Here is a 20,759-nt window from a genome sequence, read left to right as displayed (position 1 = left end):
GCCGTGTCACACAAGGTAATTAGACGGCGGTTTTGCCATCTAACAGTCTCCGAACGGCGATCGCCGCTGGGAGGCTGAAGGGGCCCTGCACAGCGGGCCCCAAGGACTTTACGCCGATTGGTGTTAGGTGGTCCTGGGGCTGCTACCGCGGCCACGCCCATCGGCATGATGCGGCCGGCAATAGGGTAAAGCACTACAGTATATTATAGGCCTGTTCTGAGAAAGTGACAAATAACCCTAAAAATTTGACATATTTTAATAAAACAGAGGAAGGAAGAATTGAGAAGTTACTAAACCTCAATAAAGTCAAGTCAAGTAAAGTCAATTGTATTAGCTGCAATGATGTTTAAAGGGAGCCAGAGAGGAACGTAAGAAAAAAAAGAAAAAGCTTTTATACATACCTGGGGCTTCTTCCAGCCCCATAAGCCTGGATCGCTCCCACGCCGCCATCCTCCGCTTCCTGGATCGGCGGTACCGGGTCCCGTCACTTCTGGCGGACGCGGCCAATTGTCCGCATCACAGGGGCTACCTCCATACCCGTACGCATGCGGCTGCGCAGTAAGCAGCCTCACGCGTACGTATATGGGGGGATTCCCGTGTGATGCGGACAATTGGCCGCGTTTGCCGGCCGACTGGCGGCCATGACGGGACTCTGTACCGGCGGATCCAGGCAGCAAAGGACGGCGACGTGGGAGTGATCCGTGCGTATGGGGCTGGAGGAAGCCCCAGGTATGTATAGAATCTTTTTCCTGGGGCCTCTGTTTCCCTTTAAGGGCCGGTGCACACCAAGAGCAGTTCTAAGCATTTTTAAAAAGGCTTGGCTAATGTATTTCAATGGGATGGTGCACACTAGAGCGATTTTTCTTTTTTTTTTTTTTTTTTTTTTCTCTCTCCAAATGCAAACTCGGGTCCTGCAGCATTTTTGCTGATTCCAGGGACAATTCAGCCTCAATGTTAAGTACTAGAATACTAGTGTTCTGTGGACTGATGAAACAAAATTAGAACTGTTTGGGCCTATGGATCAAAGCTATGTTTGGAGGAGAAAGAACAAGGCCTATGAAGAAAAGAACACCTGCCTACTGTGAAGCATGGTGGGGGGTCAATCATGCTTTGGGGCTGTTTTGCTTCTGCAGGTACAGGGAAGCTTCAGTGTGTGCAAGGTACCGTGAAATCTCTTCAGTACCAGGAGATATTGGAAACAATTAGAAGTGGTTCAATTGGGCTGGCATGTGTCATACAAAAAAACTTTTTTTTACGAAAAGTTCAAAAAATACCAAACTTTATTATTATTAATCTTAATGTTGAATAACAAGCATATTAAAAAATACATTAAAAGTGCATGGGATTGCCACCCTGCCACACACGCAGCTAACAACCCACTTACTGGTGCACCGCACAAACACTCGTAGGATAGCAATGAATGCAATATATTGAGGGTTAGATCCACTTAGTTAGTATGGTTATAGAATTGTTAGTCCCAAATATTCATGCAGCGAATGATGGGGAGCAGCAGCAGCCAGGACAAACAGCGTAAGCCACTTAGCACAAGAAGCAGTAACAGACTTCAAAAGGGTTTATGGAGCTGAGCCAAATCATCACAACAGTTCCGGCTATCCAAGCCGTTCAACAAGTGGCAACAGGATCACCCTGTATATTCCATTTGGCAAAACAGTTCCACAGGCTCAAAGCTCCTTGGTAAATTAGCACAAATTGTACAGCAGCTTATCTCACCCCCTCCTCGATTCACTCTGGCAGATGATCGGCTGTAGTCACTGCATTGTCCGTGTTGTCTGGGTCAGGGACCACTGATGTATCCAAATAGTGTTGCACACTGTGTGGCAGTCTCAGCTAAGTGGACGCTCATGCAGGTATGCTGACAGCGTCTGCCTGCGCACTCACCTACAACAGTTGGCAAGAGTGTGGGGTGACGTCTTGGGGCAGCGCTATGGTGTGGCGTCCCATGTGGATGAGCGGCTCCCTGGAGATACCAGGAGATATTGGATGAAAATGTGATGCAGTCCATCACAAACCTGAGGCTTAGGAGATGTTGGACCTTTCCACAGGAAAATGATCCCAAGCATACCTCCAAGTCCACTAGAGCATGGTTGCAGATTAAAGACTGGAACATTTTGGAGTGGCCATCGCAGTCACCAGACTTAAATCCGATTGAGAACCTCTGGTGGGACTTAAAGAAAGCAGTTGCAGCGCGCAAGCCTAAGAATGTGACTGAACTCAACTGGATCAAATCCATGGAACAAATGACGGCAACACTCATAGACACAGAAGAACTCTATCATAAAGTCTGGGGACCATGGTTACTCTACTCACCAGACTATATGCCTCCCTAAATTTTCCAGATAAGTTTTCCCCTCCTTTATAATTCATGGGAAATAGACCCTTTGCAGTAACTTCCTCACTGACTTTCTTACCTTATATACACTACTCTGGGCTGAGATGGACGAACACTGTATACCAGTATCCTCCCTACTTCCCCCCCCCCTTCCCTCTCCCCCTCCAGACCATACTTTTCTCCCAATACCAACTTCTTTAGTCTCTTTTTAACTTACCTAAGAATATGCTAAACAATGAGTGAACCCAACTCCACATTAGCCCTATATCTGCAGGATATCTCAACCACAAAAGACGTCTCATCTTCAAGATATATTCACTTATAGGATAAGACATTTCTCTTTCTCGAACGAAAAACCAGCTTATTTTCAGATCTACATCTGGACGTTGATCTCTCAAGAACACTTTCTTTTTCCTTTTCTTTTATTTTCTTCTTTAGAAAATATGTTGGAGTCTGACAAACTCAGACTGAAGAAGTTGTTACGTAGCTGTTTGATTAATACGAACGTCCTATATCGGACAACCTGTACTGTACCTACTGATTTATGTCTTTGGTTAATTACTAACAATTGTTAATAAAAACAGTTACAAAAAAAAAAAAAAAGAATGTGACTGAACTGGAGGCTTTTGCCCATGAAGAATGGGCTAAGATACCCAAAGATCGCTACAAGACACTTGTGTCAAGCTATGCTTCACGTTTTAAAGCTGTTATAACTGAAAAAGGATGTTGTACTAAGTACTAAGAATGAATGTCACTTGGGGGTTGAATAAAACTGATAATGATGTGAGCACAGAAAAGACCTTTGTGGTTATTTCACTATAAATGGTATGTTATATTTGTCTGACTTACAAGTGCCTCTTTGATTTAATTGTAAACAAGATGTCTGAAATTATCAAAATCAATGTCAAACTGGCCAAAACACTCAATTTCAGTGGGGGTTGAATAATTTTGAACACAACTGTATGTTCACCCTGACGAGATGTATGCTTTAGAGGTACCGTATATACTCGGATACAAGTCGACCCCGTGTATAAGTCGACCCCCAAAATTTGACCCTCACAAGGTGGATTTTTCCAATTATTCAAGTATAAGTCTATAGGTAAGTCTATAGAGTCTATAGGTAAGCCAGCCAGGTATCTGCCTCCAGTATAGGTAGCCAGCATAGGTAGGCAGCCAGGTATAGTTGCCCCCAGTATAGGTAGGTAGCCAGTATAGTTGCCAGTAGCATAGGTAGGTAGCCAGTATAGTTGCCAGTAGCATAGGTAGGTAGCCAGTATAGTTGCCATTAGCATAGGTAGGTAGCCAGTATAGTTGCCAGTAGAATAGGTAGGTAGCCAGTATAGTTGCCAGTAGCATAGGTAGGTAGCCAGTATAGTTGCCAGTAGCATAGGTAGGTAGCCAGTATAGTTGCCATTAGTATAGGTAGGTAGCCAGTATAGTTGCCATTAGTATAGGTAGGTAGCCAGTATAGTTGCCAGTAGCATAGGTAGGTAGCCAGTATAGTTGCCAGTAGTATAGGTAGGTAGCCAGTATAGTTGCCAGTAGCATAGGTAGGTAGCCAGTACAGTTGCCCCCATGTATAGGCTGCAGCGGTGGGGAGAGCGGGCATGGAGGCAAACATCTCACCTTCTATCCTCCATCTACTTCCTCTCCCAGGCATCCCATGCGTTGATACCAGCGTTTCCTGTGATGACATCATCACAGGAGACGCTGGTATCAGCACAAGGGGATGCGTGGGAGAGGAAGTAGATGGAGGATAGAGGCTGTGGAAGGTGGGATGTTTGCCTCCATGCCCGCTCTCCCCGCCGCTGCAGCAGTCTCCTCTCACCATCCACCGCTGGGCGCAGTCTCCTCTCTTCTGCTCGCTTCTCCTCCACTCGCGCGGTAACTTCCGGTCCCGACGTCATGTGACATCGGGAGCCGGACCATCTCTCTTAAGGGGGCAGACGCGCGAGTGAGGGAGAAGAGAGGAAAAGAGGACACTGCGCCCAGCGATGGATGGTGAGTAACCCCTCCACACACACACACCCCACATCCATAACACACACCCTCACCCCACTCAGGCTGTAAGTCGCAAAATTTAGGACTATGCGACTATAAGTCGACCCCCCCATTTTTTTACTTTGAATCAGTCCTAAATTTTGCGACTTATACCCGAGTATATACGGTAGTTAACTAAGCAATGAGAGAGATTGTGCAACAATGCTGCTAGCTCCCACCTTAGGAAAAAGGTGGAATTGAGAACTGAAACTTGGGTAACTCCTGGAAGTACTATGAAAACAGTGCTTGTCCGTAATGAAACTGTGTGTCTTATTAATATATAATCCCTGTTACCTGGCAGTCTATTGAGAAATTGTGACAGGCATTACATTTTGTCACCCGTCAGACCATAGAGTGTAGGCACTGCTCCAAATGTCATACTTCTAAAAACACCACATTACCCTTCAGAAACCGTGAAGTAGCAAAGTACTGGTGCACAGGTATAAATGCAAAGAATGCATGAATAAGACTGTTTGCTTATGTTTTACATATTAGAAGAACTGCAGCCAATATAAGAAGAAAGGTTATGTTGGAAGAGTAAAAATAATAATGTATTCTTACCATATGTATATGTGGCTATTACAGCCTATAAGAAGTGTCTTCTATGTAGAAACAGTTGGCCAAAACAAAAGAGATTAACAGAAGAAAACTACGAATTAATTACTTTCACATGTATGGTGGGAAGCTAGTAACTGATCATAGATCAGCAGTCTCCAACATTAAAGTGACACTGAAATATCTGTAAAAAAACCCAAAAAACTTCTAAGTCACAGTCCACTGTGTCTGGCCATGTGTATCCTCGTACGCGTTTCTGTAGCCCGGAGTGTCCATTTAGAAGAGTTTTTTTTTTTTATTAATAGTCTTAGACTAAGAAAGTTAATGAGTTGAGTTTTATACAGAAATGCAATATAACATATTACCATCAGACTAACAAGTACAGTATATAAGATACTTTTACTATTGTTTGTTTTTTCCCCTCTCTTTATTCAGTCACTTAATATTAGTTGTCATAATGCACATTATCAGTCTTCTTTCACTTTAGGTCTTACAAAAGCAATTAAGCTCCTAATTCTGCGGTGTTATTATTATTATTACTGATCTATAAAGTTCCAACATATCCTGTGGCACAGCACTGAGCAAAAAACAAACATGTCTATTTTTGTGACAAATATACACAAGGCAGCACTTGAAGTGGACCCAAACTAAAAATACAAAATTTCAAAAATAAAATCTATTTTCTAAATTATAATAATAAATAGCAGCCTTTTTTCAGCTGCATGATGACAAATATAAAATATTTTACATTTATTGGAGAAACCCCTCCCTTCCTTTCATATTGCCGGCAAAAAATCCGGCAAACTGGTGGAGTAGATGGTGTCCAGCAAAGGAGGAATTGCTAATGACTGCCACCTGTATAACCCTAGTTATGCAAAGAGGAGGGTGAAAAGCATGCACTGAAATGCTCATAGGCTTGAAGAAGTGTTTATTTATATTTGTATGTGTCAGAGTGGTGCAACTAAATATTTTGAATTGAAAAAATGTTTGGTTTGGGTCCGCTTTAACCCTGTTTGGGCTGGAACTTTTAGTGGTTGAATACACTGAAAATAAAGCAGTCATAGTGACCGACCCTTCAGGAAATTGAAAAACTGTATTTGTAAATGTGTCAAGCTAATTTTTTTTCTTTGGCACGGAGTCCTAGCTATGATCTTTGCTGCTTCAAATTTTTTTCTCGAGTCAGATCAGACCCATGCACAATTGAAATGCTTGTATCTTAGATGGATTACAAAGGAGAGAAATCTTTTTCTTAGAAGATTCATCTGGTTAAAGCGGTATAAAACCCTGACATAATATTCAATAAAAACACGTTTTCCTACTTTTTATATGCCATACGGTTAGCATATTTGCTTTTGTGCATAAGTATTATTCATTTAGAAATTATACATTCCTAAAGTACACTAATTTTACTCTGAGAGCTGACTTTGCATTTTATTTATAACTGCTTTATTCATCCTCTAGCTTAATCAGAAAGCCAGAGCTGGCAGTGTGAGAGAAGGCTTTGTTTACATTTCTCACTTGATACAATTAAACACTAGATAACATTATGTAAAGTTTCGGAAGCAGCCAGCTCTGCAGACAGGGAAGCTTCCAAAGCCTGTTTTAACCCTTTGAATGCAGTTCTTGTAAAAAAAAATGCTGGTTGTTTATAATATGCTGTAAATAATCTATTAGAGCAAAGTAGAAATGTTGGGTTTCATTCCGCTTTAACCGATCACAAGTCCCAAACTGCGGCCTCTAGGAATGCAGCTAGTCAGATGCAGAGAAACATGTTAATCCATATAAAAGACCAACTTTTATTCAAAAATATTTTAAACAACCTCAGTCAAATGAACGGTATCCACTAAGGAGAGGATATACAGAGGTCGACAGCTGTTTCGCACCTACATATGTGGTGCTTCGTCAGGACAATGAGCTCTAGAAGCACCACATAAATGGGTGCGAAACGGCTGTTAACCTCTGTATATCCTGTACATTCTTTCTCCTTAGTGGGTAATACTCTTTAACTAATGTTGCTTTAACGTTTATAGAATAAAAGTTGGTCTTTTATGTGGATGTGCGCTGCCGCACTGCCTTATTTAACAAATATATACTGTACATAGTTGATGTGTGGGTTGAGACATCACCAATACTGGTGCCCATTCATATGATACATTACAGCAAAATAATAAACACTAGGAGGAGGTCCCTGCCCTTGCGAACTTACAATCTAAGTAATAATTCTTCTGTTAAAGCAAACTAGGGAAAAGTGTCCTTGTAAGAAAATGTATCGTATGTTCTTAAGGCGCTTTTACATCCCTACATGCTAACATTTGTATAGCACTTTCTACCTGTCGGACTCAAAGCGCCTGAGAGCTGCAGCCACAAAGGGCACACTCAATAGGCCACCCTGCAGTGATAGGTTGTCAGCCAGGATTGAAACCCTGGTCTCCTTGTCAAATGCGGTGCCTTAACCAATCCTGTCCAGTCACTACAAAGGCCAGTGGGGAAGACAGTAATGGCATACAACTGGGAATGGTATTTGTTAGATCTATTGGTGATGATTATCTACACTAGTTTTTACAGGCAGAGAGGGACAGTTCGCTTAGAGTGCAATAAGCCTGCCCCTACACGTGCAGTATGCAAAATATCTACAAGTTGTTTGACAAGGTATATTTTTAATCATTGCTATTGCAGTGAATATGCAGTATGACATGCTGACTTTTTTTTTACTTGGCTTTAGTTTTGCTTTAAATCGTGTTTCAACAGGTCAGAACATACCAGGGACTCCTAGACTGTGTATGGCGTATACATCAAGAAGAGGGCTTCACTGGTTTTTTTAAAGGATTATCCCCTAGCCTTCTGAAAGCTGCTGCTTCCACTGGACTCACCTTTTTCTGTTATGAGTTATTCTGTAACATGCTGTGGAACTTGAAGAAAGGCAGTAAAAGGGAAAATGTGAAAAAATGAAAACGAGAAAAATTATTTTGGTGATGTACCTGTTACAAATATTGATTTTTGACTTATTTCTCCATGAGAATTGGGTTATCCATACATGCCAATTCAGAGTTTGGTTTCTCAAGTAAATGTTTCATATTTGTATGTCATATTGGGAAGACGAGTGGTGTAGTGAATAGCACTCTTACCTTGCAGCACTGGGTCCTTGATTTGAACCCCAGCCAGGCTACCATCGGCAAGGAGCCTGCACCAGCTACTGTGTTACCGCCATACACTCCAATTGCCATTAGCGTGGAGGTCCTCTGAGGCTAATACGAGCGGAGGACGGAGTTTTTTGCTTGTACACGTTTGCGGAAATTAAACCTCTGCCGGATGACAACTGTTCATTTAAGCCAACGTGAGTGAGGGAGCTGAAGCCTCATAGATGCAGTGAGTCAGCCCCTCTACCGCTATTGAATTGACCCACATTGTTATTAAGGAACTCTGATCCGTTTTACCCTGAAGAACTGTTCTTGGAGCTGGTCTCTTTTGTGGCTAAGCAACAGTTGTCTCTTGGATCCAATTCAAGTACTATTATTGAAAGGTCCCCCCAACGCTTCTATATTATTCCAGGCAGTGTGAATGCATGTATGTATGTATGTATGCGTGGGCTTGTATCTGTTTTTGAGTTATAACCCTAAGGGTGAACATGCTCATTAACTGCATTATATACATATTGGGTGCATAATATTTTTGAGCTGGTGACAGGTTTAATTCGACACATTTTAGCAATTTTTAACTCCGAGGTTTTGGTTGGCCTGCTAATTTGAAGCCAACTTGTGGATGTATATCTATACCATAAGTGTGCAATAAAGTTTTGTATCATGAGTTAGAATTGTGACTCGTACAATTTATTTCTCTCTCTGTTTTTCCTGTGTTTGCGTGAGTTTCCTCTGGGACCTCCCGGTTTCTTCCCACATCCCCCACAAAAACATGCAAATATGTTAATTGGTTTCCCTCTACAATTGGCCCTAGATTGCGATGGACATATGACTATGGTTGGGAATTAGATAGTGAGCCCCTTTGACACAGGTGCTCCGCCGAAGATGTCGGCACTATAGAAATAATATTGTTCATCTTGGATATCAATGCATTAAAATAACCAATCCACCCTCTTGCAACTGGCAGAGTTCCAGTGGATTGGCGTACAGCCCACGTTTTCCCATTATTTAAGAAGGGCAAAAATCAGATCCAGGAAATTATAGACCTGTAAGCTTAACATCAGTTGTATGCAAACTATTTGAGGCGTTACTAAGAGATACTATACATGACTTCATAGTAGAAAATAATCTTATTTCTCAGCATCAACATGGGTTTACTAAAGACAGGTCCTGTTTGACTAACATGCTCAGCTTTTATGAGGTAGTGAATGCTAATATGGATATTGGGAATGCTGTAGATGTGATATACTTGGACTTTGCAAAGGCCTTCGACACTGTTCCCCACAAAAGTCTGGTGCAAAAGTTGAGGATGCAAGGACTGGGGAAGAGTCTGTGTTCATGGATAGGGAACTGGCTAATGAACAGAAAACAAAGAGTTGTGGTCAATGGATCGTACTCAAAATGGGAGACTGTTGGCAGTGGGGTCCCACAGGGGTCTGTTCTGGGTCCAGTGCTCTTCAATTTATTTATTAATGACCTAGTAGATGCAGTAGTGAGCAATGTTGCTATTTTTGCAGATGATACAAAATTGTGCAGAATCATCAACTCTCAGGAAGATAGTGTCGTATTGCAGCAGGATCTGGATAGGATGGCTATATGGGCACGTACATGGCAGATGAAATTCAACGTTGACAAATGTAAAGTCATGCATTTTGGACGTACTAATGGACTAGCACCATACAAAATAAATGGGATACAGTTGGGGACATCAAACTTGGAGAAGGACTTAGGAGTACTCATTGACAACAAGTTAAATAATCGTACTCAATGCCAAGCAGCTGCAGCTAAAGCTAACAAAATTTTGGGATGCATTAAAAGGGAAATAAAAACTCGAGATGCGAGCATAATATTGCCCCTGTTTAACTCTCTAGTAAGGCCACATCTGGAATATGGAATTCAGTTCTGGGCACCACATTACAAAAAAAGATATTGCAGTTTTAGAGCAGGTGCAGAGACGAGCAACAAAATTGATACGTGGGATGGAAGGTCTCACTTATCAAGAAAGGTTAGATAAACTGGGTTTATTTAGTCTAGAGAAAAGACGCCTTAGAGGGGATCTAATTAACATGTATAAATACATCAGAGGGCAATATAATAGCTTGGCGGATGAGCTTTTTGTCCCTAGGCCTTCTCAAAGGACTAGAGGACATGATCTGCGCATGGAGGAAAAACATTTTAGCCATTTATTTAGGAAAGGGTTCTTTACAGTAAGAGTGATTAAGATGTGGAATGCATTGCCACAGGAAGTCGTTATGGCAAACTCTATACCTGCATTTAAAGGGGGCTTAGATGCTTTCCTTGCGTTGAAAGACATCCATGGCTACAATTACTAGGTAATGCCTAATGATGTTGATCCAGGGATTTTATCTAAATGCCATCTGGAGTCGGGAAGGAATTTTTCCCTTTAGGGGCTAATTGGACCATGCCTTGTAAGGGTTTTTTCGCCTTCCTCTGGATCAACAGGGATATGTGAGGGAGCACGCTGGTGTTGTACTTTATACTGGTTGAGCTCGATGGACGTATGTCTTTTTTCAACCAAAATAACTATGTAACTATGTAACCTATCCACATCTATGCTACAAGTTATATAGTCATCAAATACATTGGTAGATTTGGTCACAATTAAGGGAGCAATTTTTTGCAGGCCCCCAGAATTGTATTATAAAATATCAGTATAAGCAGGTTAGTTTAACACTTAATTTAAAGGGAAGGTTCAGGGACTATCCCAAAAAAATAAAAATCCCCATCCACTTACCTGGGGCTTCCTCCAGCCCGTGGCAGGCAGGAGGTTCCCTTGGCGCCGCTCCGCAGGCTCCTGGTGGTCTCTGGTGGCGCGCTCGGCCAGGCCGGCGGCCAGGTCTGGCTTCTTGTGCGCCCCAAAATGCCCTCACGGCGGCGCGCTGACGTCATCGGACGTCCTCCGGGCTGTACTGCGCAGGCTCAGAACTACTGAGCTTGCGCAGTACAGCCCGGAGGACGTCCGATGACATCAGCGCACCGCCGTGAGGTGCATTTTGGAGCGCACAAGAAGCCCGACCTGGCCGCCGGCCTGGCCACGTCGGGCGCACCACCGGGAGCCTGCGGAGCGGCGCCGAGGACACCTCCTGCCTGCCACGGGCTGGAGGAAGCCCCAGGTAAGTGGATGGGGATTTTTATTTTTTTGGGAGAGTCCCTGAACCTTCCCTTTAAAGGGTTTTTATTGGCACTGTATTCAGGTTCATGTAATACTTTTTATTTTTTTTACATGGTGCATTGCAAATTTGCATGATGGGAGTCAATATAGCAGTTTATGCACCATATCTGATTCAACAAGCATTATTTTGGTTATCCCAACCAAATAAATAGCAGACCTGGATAATGAACACCGTGCATTTGATTTTTCAATCATCACTGAAATTGAGTATTGTTATATTAATATTGATATTAATATTTTGAAATTGTATCTTGCTGGTTATTCATGCTTTATATGTATTGAATTCTAAATGCTTCATGTATCTTTGTCTCTACCTTCCGGTGTATCGCCACCTTATATTTTCTGTACTGTAAATACAAAAGTTAGAAGCAAACTGTAGTAGCAGCAAGAACATTTCTTAGTGTGAGTTTCACACGTTAGGCCCAATAAAAAGTTTTTAAAACCCAAAACCTATAGGTTTTTTCAGAATGTAGAAATAAGTGAAGGAAGAACTCTTGTTTAGCCTGTGTTTAAACACTTTCCCACCACAGGTTATTTACCCTTAAAAAACAGAGCAATTTTCACATTTCACTCACCTTCTATTCATTCACCGATACCTTTATCTCTATTCATCACACTCAAATGATCTATACATTGTTTTTGGTGGGTCATAGTTTTTGCTAAGAATTATTTTATTCCATATGAATTTTAAAGGAAATAGAAAAAAATGAAAAAAGTAATTATTTCTCAGCTTTTAGCTGTTATACCGTGTTTCCCCGAAAATAAGACACTGTCTTATATTAATTTTTCTTTCAAAATATGTGCTAGGGCTTATTTTCAGGGACGTCTTATATTTTGTGGGGGTAGCCAGATCCCCTTTTAGTATTTAGTCATATTCCCTCCGTATACAGGCAGATCACTCTGTATATGGCCAGATCCCTCCTGTATATAGACAGGTTCCCCCTGTATATGGCCAGATCCTCCCTGTATATAGGCATATTTCCCTCTGTAAATAGGCAGATCCCCCCTGTATATAGGCAGATTCCCCCTGTATATGGCCAGATCCCCCTGTATATAGGCAGATCCCCCTGTATATAAGCAGATTCCCTCCCTCACCTGCTCGACCGCTTTATCACATCTGTGCATGGCTCCTGGCCCTTTTGTTACAAAGTTGGATCCCTCCGCTGTTCATCCCTGGCATAATTCAAACCGCCAGTCAGCGTTGAAGGCGGCTAATGCAGTCCAGTAAGCACTTCCGTATACAGGAAGTGATCTTTGTTTACTTCCTGTAGAGGGCGGCGCTGTTACGGGACTGCAGTAACTGCCTTTTACTGCTGATCAGCGGTTTGAATGATGCCAGGGATGAACAGCGGAGGGATCCGGCTTTGTAACGGAGGGGCCAGGAGCCATGCACAGATGTGGTAAAGCAGGCGAGCGGGCGGGAAGGAGATCGGGCGGGGTGAAGTGAGCAGGACCCCAGCGCCGACCATGTCCCCGCCAGGTCCACAGCCACTATGGTTTATTTACGGAGGATGTCTTCTATTTCGAGGATACTCGAAATAGAAGCTAGGTCTTATTTTCAGGGGATGATTTATATTCGGGGAAACACGGTAGTTTAAAAACATAAAGTGCTACTATAGGTAAAACACATTAATTTTATTTGCTAATTTGTTCTTGTTATTACAACATTGTGGTTTTTTTGTACTGTATCAGTAATTACAACCCCTTATTTGCAAAAATAACAGTGATACACCCTCATGGCATACATCTATAAAAAGCGGAATACCTAAGGGAACAATTTATGTATTTTCTTTTCAATTCTGTCACTTTTGGAGGTTTTTTTGGTTTTTTTACAAGTGTTCTATTTTGGTATACAGTATAAAAAGAGCTATTTTATTACTTTTGTGTTAGGCCTCAGCTCTTAAACACTCCAAATTATATTCTCTCGCTTGTCACAGTCATTGGGCTTGATTCACAAAGCGGTGCAAACTGTTAGCACGTGAAGTGACATTCGCGGACTTTTGCGTGTGCAAAAGTCCGCGAACGGCACTTCACGGGCTAACTGTTTAGCACACCCGTGCTAAACAGTTTGCACCGCTTTGAATCAAGCCCATTGTCTGAACAAAAAAAATATATATACACTTCATTAACCATTCTGAACACTAGAGGCCCAGGACTACTCAGATATTGCATTTTGTAACATTTGGACGTATGCAGTTTTGCTAAATTTCTACCATAACTTTGAAATTGGAATGTTTTTACAGTTGTTTTTTTTACACTTGGTCACAAAAAAAATTCACATGACATAGGCCTCAGCACTTAAACACTCTAAATTATATTCTATTGCCTGTCACGGTTAAAATAATACCTTTTCCGGCACATAGCAGACTATTTACCCCAAGTAGCAGCATCCACATAGGACTTGACCCTTCAAGGTGAAATATACAGCAATTTTTTATTTGTGCATTTGCGGTGGTACAGCACACATAGACAACACAAGGTTTCAGGCGGAGGCCCTTTATCAAGTGCTCATGTGAAACTATGTGAATATTTAAAATCACTCCCAAACAATTGAGGGGTAGGCACATACTTAGGAAATCATTAACTCTTAAAAGGCTGGCTAGAGAGCAGCTTATGTAATCAAAGGAAGCATCTGCAACGGAAATCTTCGTTCAGGCCATGAAGTGACTGAGTCCCCAGTCTCTCCATCCACCAGGCTTCACGTCTAAGTAAGGTGATCCTATGATCACTACCTTTATGAAACTGTACTACTTCCAAAACCACCCACCCTAAAGGACCACTGTCACAAAATCTTAACATTTTAAATACATGTAGACACATACAAATAAGTAAGTTTCTTGTAGCGTAAAATGTGCCATAAATTCATTTTCTCCTATGTTGCCTTCCCTTTAAGTTGGTAATCTGAAATTACTGACAGTCCATTTCTCCATAGGGGATTCTCAGCATGGCCTTTATTCTTTATAAAGACACTCCTTGAGGGCCCATTCACACTAGAAGTGCTTTTCTGAACGTTTTGCGATTAATTAGCGTTTTTTTTTAAATCGCTCCCATTCACCTTCATTAAAATCGTGGAAAAAGCGCAATGATTTCACGGGTTCAGACCCCGCTATGCCGGATATATATATATATATGTGTGTGTGTGTGTGTGTGTGTGTGTGTGTATGTATATATATATATATATATGTGCCTGCTGCAGTAATGTGACTTTTAAACTTGCTTTTCTGTCCGCACATACTGCGCCATCTAACCTTGGCATTTGAAAGATTCTTGTAACCTAAACAAAGAATGTTTTGGCTTCTTGTAACTAGAATAATCTTCTAAGCTTCTCAGCCTGGAATATGCTGAGATGTCTCAGAGCAATATTTTAAAAAAGTACTCTAACTTTACAGTTTACAATTAAATTTTGCATAGAACATTAAAACTTAAAACATACACATATGACAGATTTTCCTGCATAAATAAAACTGCTAGAATTCTGACACCATCAGTGAAAATGAGCGCACCGCCACTGTTGCAGTGCAAACTATTCGCCTGCGGGGAAACTCTGTGGATTCTCCCCCTCAGTATTCTCTGACTTGGTTTCAGCTGAAACTGACATATCTGTTTCAAGTCTCAGAAAAGCAATGGACCAACCTGACAAGGAAAGTTTTACTGCTGAATATCTTAGTATATTAGGTCCATTGCTGTCTTTTAGGAATCATGTCTTTCCACTGATTTTCCTGTAACGTGTGGAGAGTTCTTCTGACAGAGATAGTGTCAGACATTCAGTGTTACGATACCTCTGCACTGGTAACATAAAGCATCACATGCAGTGCATAGGAATTGCAAGTTAGTCACTAATGTGGAAATACACCAAGACTCAGGCCAGGAATAAGGAAAATAAAGGTTTATTGCAACATAAATTAAGCACATACCATTAAACGTACATTAGCTTCATGCACGGAAACCAGGCAAAAATAAGAAGATATGCAACTGCAAAAAGGAAACCATACACAGGACTAGTAATAGTCAGGGATATATATACACTAAGTGCTCCTTGCATATAATGAATATGCAAGGCAGCCTTAAGCATATATCACTGGTGTGCACACTAAACCCTGGAACCTGGTTAATATATATACACACAAACTATATACAATATATACATAAACAAGGCGGCTAAAGCAGATATCGACAGGCAATGGATAGTCATACAAGCAGAGTCAAACCAGGAAATCATACAGAGATATAATCGCTTAGGCAAAAGATTAGTCGAGGAAATAGCAAAAGGTCGTACACGGCAGGTAACAAGACTGAATCAGGGAAGGCTAGAACTCGGGGATCAGGTCCAGGAAACAGGTTTGAAGAACTAGCACTGAACTGGTCTGCTGAAGCTGGTTAAATGGTGTGCTGGGAGGTCAGGTGACAATGTCCATGTGATCCCAGACCTGCCTTCATTAGCAGTCTGTAACAGAAATGTTTCTGGAAATAGAGACCTCTGCTGGTGGGCAGAGAGCAGTTCAGGCTGCACAATCCCTGAAGAGATTGGTGACATCTGCTGGTGAGACATAGGAAGTCCATCCATAGAGTTCATGATGTTACCAGCAGATGCAGATCGTGACATTCAGGAACAGTGATATCTACAAGTTAACCCTATCACTTCTGACAACAAGGTGTGCAACCAATGTTTTAATGTAATTTAAGCTCAGTGTGAAAACGCCTAAATAGTTGTCATGGAAGGTACTGAATTAAAAATTACCAGTAAGGTGTTAGTTCACCAGAAAAGGTGTTCATTGGCGGTTAACCCTGTCTTTTCTGATATTATTTGCAAACTTAGTTCTTCATACAATGCACACGTAAATGACCGCCATAATTAAAAAGAAAAAAAAATGAAGTGGTATTTGCCGTAATTTCAGTCACAGAGGCAGCACAGGTAAAGATGGTAAAGGTTGCCATTAGCACCAGTATAAAAACGGAAGAAAATGGTGGTTGCCCTGGAGACATGCGACAGAGTTCTGCTCTTCTCTGCAGCGCCTTACTCTACTTCCTGATTGGCTCAGGAAGTAGAGTGAGGCACTGCAGAGAAGAGCAGAGCTCCGTCACATAAAACGCAAGTGGCGAGTCCGCATTCCCTGCCCTGCCACTGCTGTAATTTCTGGAGGGGGAACCCAAAGTGAGGGAGGAGGGGAATCAGGCCCCCTTTCCTGCTGCAGTGTGGGCCCGCTGCACCCCCTGCTGCCACTAAAAATGGCCCTGGTCAGGCCCCAGAGCTGCAGGCCCCCACTCAGGCTTCTCCCCCCACAGCTGCATCCATTGCAGGGGCGATTGTTTCACCCCGGTTCTACATTACTAAATGTCTCACTGCCAGGAGTTCTTCTGACCTGAAGCCTTTACACTCTGCACTTGGATTTAACCACTTCCCGACCGCCTAACGCACAGAGGCGGCCGGGAAGTGCACCCCGCAAGGACCGCCGTATAGACAAATGGCGGCGGTCCTTGAAGGGGCATGGGCGGAGCGATCGCGTCATCCGTGAGGCGATCCTCCGCCGGCGCCTGTCACCGCTCGCCCGCCGCAACATCCCGCCGGCTATACGGAAGCGCTGGCAGGATGTTAACCCCGCGATCGCCGCATACAAAGTGTATAATACACTTTGTAATGTTTACAAAGTGTTTTATACAGGCTGCCTCCTGCCCTGGTGATCCCAGTGTCCGAGGGACCACCAGGGCAGGCTGCAGCCACCCTAGTCTGCACCCAAGCACACTGATTTCTCCCGCCCCAGATCACCCACAAAAACATGTTTGTCCACATTTTTCGGGCTGCATGTATACAGAAATTTTAGTTTATTTGAAAAATGTCAGCACAGAAAGTTAAAAAAATCATTTTTTTGCCAACATTCATGTCTTTTTTGATGAATATAATAAAAAGTAAAAATCGCAGGAGCAATCAAATAGCACCAAAAGAAAGCTTTATTAGTGACAAGAAAAGGAGCCAAAATTCATTTAGGTGGTAGGTTGTATGAGCGAGCAATAAACCGTGAAAGCTGCAGTGGGCTGAATGGAAAAAAAGTGGCCGGTCCTTAAGGGGTAGAAAGCCCTAGGTCCTCAAGTGGTTAAATCTCTATAGGCATGGGCCTGTCATAGAGGGAAGAATGGTGGTCCTGAAATACTGAATTTAAAATTAATTTCTCAAGTAACATATGCTGCATCTCATGGTGTTCCTCACAGTAGTGTTGGCAAATAGCTGCAATCCACGTTTGCTGCATATTTTGTTAGTGGTGTCATTGCGGAACCACCAGGACATGGGGCTGCTGTTGGCGAGTTTTTAAGTTCAAGCATGTGCATCTGTACAACTCTTCCACAAGCCATGCAGCAGTGTTCCAAATATAAATGAGTCTGGAAAAAAATACTGTCCTTACTGAATTTTTCCTGTTAATTAAATTGGCAGTTGTTTCTTAATAAGGGCAAGAGCTTTTTTCGTAATTTTAAAAGCTCTTGCTTATGTAAGCCTAACGGTGTGTTCTCACTGGAGCGATGTGGTTTTGTAAAAATCCCCCAGAGCATTGCATTAGCCTAAGCTTTTCAAACCACTAGCACTTAACCACTTAAGGTCCAGGGGTTTACCCCCCCCCCCCCCCCCTTAAGGACCAGCGTGTTTTTTTATGATCTGTGCTGGGTGGGCTCTGCAGCCCCCAGCACAGATCAGGTTGCAGGCAGAGCGATCAGATCGCTCCCCTTTTTTCCCCCCTATGGGGATGATGTGCAGGGGGGGTCTGATCGCTCCTGCCTGCCTGGGTTTTGCAGGGGGGGGGGCACCTCAAAGCCCCACTCCGCGGCGAAATTCCCCCCCCCCCCCCTCCCTCTCCTCCCTCTCACCCCTGGTGATCGGGGCTGCACAGGACGCTATCCGTCCTGTGACAGGCTGTCCTCTGTCACATGGCGGCGATCCCCGGCCGCTGATTGGCCGGGGATCGCCGATCTGCCTTACGGCGCTGCTGTAGCAGCAGCGCCGTTCAATGTAAACAAAGGAGACAAACGTCTCCTGCGTTCACATTTAGTCTGCGAGCCGCGATCAGCGTCTCGCAGGCTATTCACGGAGACCCGCTCCGTGATCTAACAGGAAACGGCCGCTCGCGCGAGCGGCCTTTCCTGATTAATTAGGGAGGCACTTGGAACCGCAGATGTGCGTCGCTGGTCCTCCAGCTACCATTTCGCCGCCGCACGGTACGAGTGTGCGGTCGGCAAGTGGTTAAAAAGCTCTTGCAGTGTGAACTAGCCCTAAATGTGGGCAAGGAGGCAATTAAAGCCATAGTACAGCAATGTGTAGGGTACTGTGAATACTGAGGCCAATGCTGGCTGTGTTCAATACTTTTCTCCAGGTTACTGCTGTCTACACTGAAATCCCAAGAAATTTGCTTTTTGCTGATGCGGGAAATGTGTATGCACATAAGGTTCTTTCACATTCAAGGGTATAGAAACAGTCATAGTGGCAGATGCATGGCCAGGTGTAGTGCTTATTTAGTGAAGTTAGTGTTAGAAGTGGCGGCAGTGACGTTAGTGTTAAGGTATCCACCCACTATACAATAAAATGATCGGATTTTAGGGCAATTCGATAAAAACGATCGGATTTTCCGAACAATGTAAAGCTTTTTTTTTTTCCATTCGAGCAAGAAATCTGATTGGATTTCCTGCTTTTATTGGATAAAAGTCTATCAAGAGTGATGATTTTTTCTGATAAATTTTTATGAAAATTGAATGTTGTAGGGTAGATTGTCAGTTTCCTTATATACACTTCCATGCAATTTTCTCAGTTTTCAATCATCTTTTTCATAATTGGGTAAAATTGAACACAGGTGTGTGGTACATTGGGCAGATTTTTTAACCACTTGCCGACCGCACACTCATAACGTGCGTCGGCAAAGTGGCAGCTGCAGGACCAGCGACGCAGTATTGCGTCGCCAGCTGCAGCCTAATTAATCAGGAAGCAGCCGCTCGTACGAGCGGCTGCTTCCTGTCAAATCACGGCGGGGGGCTCCGTGAATAGCCTGCGGGCCGCCGATGGCGGCTCGCAGGCTAGATGTAAACACAAGCGGAAATAATCCGCTTTGTTTACATTTGTACGGCGCTGCTGCGCAGCAGCGCCGTAAGGCAGATCGGCGATCCCCGGCCAATCAGCGGCCGGGGATCGCCGCCATGTGACAGGGGACGTCCTGTCACTGGCTGCACAGGACGGATAGCGTCCTGTGCAGCCCGGATCTCAGGGGGGGGAGCAGGTAGGAGAGGGAGGGGGGAATTTCGCCGCGGAGGGGGGCTTTGAGGTGCCCCCCCCGCCACCCACAGCAGGCAGGAGAGATCAGACCCCCCCAGCACATCATCCCCATAGGGGGGAAAAAAGGGGGGCAATCTGATCTCCCTGCCTGCACCCTGATCTGTGCTGGGGGCTGCAGAGCCCACCCAGCACAGATCAATCAAACCAGCGCTGGTCCTTAAGGGGGGGTAAAGGGTGGGTCCTCAAGTGGTTAAATGTTATAATCAATCAGAAAAATTGATTGCAATTCTTGAATTGAAAAGATATTTTAAAAATTGTATGGTGTGTGTGTGTGGCCACCTTTAGTCGTAGTGGAAGGAGGGTTAGTGTAATGGTGCCCATACACGATACAATGCTGGAAAAATCTTTATATTTGATCTAACAGAATAATCAAACTAAATTATCTAATTGAAAAAAAAATGAAAACTTGTACCATGTATGGTCACCTTTAGTAGTAGCAGCAATGAGGTTAGTGTTAGCAACAAATTGGGTGAAAGAGGCACCCTGGTGGTTTGTAAAAGCACTTAAAAACAGTTTAAAATCGACAATATTTTGAGGTGCCTTACCTCAAACGACGAAAATCTTTGTTGAAACAAAAGATTTTATTAGTAGCACAGGCAACGCGTTTCACGGGTCGGAGCCCACTTCCTCAGGCCAAATAACAGTGCCTACATAGCACAGAGAGACTCCTCAATATACCAATATCTTAATGCAATGTTGCAGGTATTAAAAGTTTTTCAAATTTGCTTCATATCAAATTTAACAAGGCTGCTGTTACTTTTTCTCGCATTTTGCCATAAGATAAATAATTCATTAATGAAAAAACAATCAATTATTAGAACTGTATAAATTCATAAATATATCCCAGCAATTGCTAAAGAATAAATTGGAAATAGTTGAATGAATAAATACATAAATAGGGTCTAATTTTCATAACATATGAAATGAATGTAAAAAGTAAACATATAAATACATAAAATATTCTTATAAGACTTTGCCAGCTAATAAATAGATGGTAAGACACATTACAGGGAGCGTTGAGCTGATAGAGCTGCGAGGCCTATAGGTTAAAAATTGGCTTGTCACTAATGGTTAAAGGAGTTATCAGGGCAAATATAGTAAAATGAGTGGTACTTACCGGGGGCTTTCTCCAGCCCCAAGCTCCCAGGACCTACCTCGCCGCAGCTCTGCCCGCAGCCG

General features: G+C 43.0%; 1 protein-coding gene across 4 annotated transcripts in view; it reads left to right on the top strand.

The window, feature by feature from the left end:
* SLC25A19 (solute carrier family 25 member 19) overlaps positions 1-20,759 on the top strand; it is a 117,329-nt gene that overhangs the window by 63,453 nt on the left and 33,117 nt on the right. The window contains exon 7 of one of the 4 annotated variants that reach the window (XM_068262991.1): positions 7,694-8,756. The exons of the other annotated variants lie outside the window; for them this stretch is intronic. Coding sequence (XP_068119092.1) covers positions 7,694-7,894 — 201 coding nt within the window. The 3' untranslated portion in view covers positions 7,895-8,756. Of the gene's footprint in view, positions 1-7,693; positions 8,757-20,759 lie in introns of those variants that run through there. 4 annotated transcript variants of the gene reach the window in all.

The sequence above is a fragment of the Hyperolius riggenbachi genome, chromosome 12 (genome assembly GCF_040937935.1).
Source record: "Hyperolius riggenbachi isolate aHypRig1 chromosome 12, aHypRig1.pri, whole genome shotgun sequence".
Taxonomy (NCBI): Eukaryota; Metazoa; Chordata; class Amphibia; order Anura; family Hyperoliidae; genus Hyperolius; species Hyperolius riggenbachi.
Note: the sequence above shows the minus strand (reverse complement) of the source record. Positions and strands in the feature narration are given on the sequence as shown.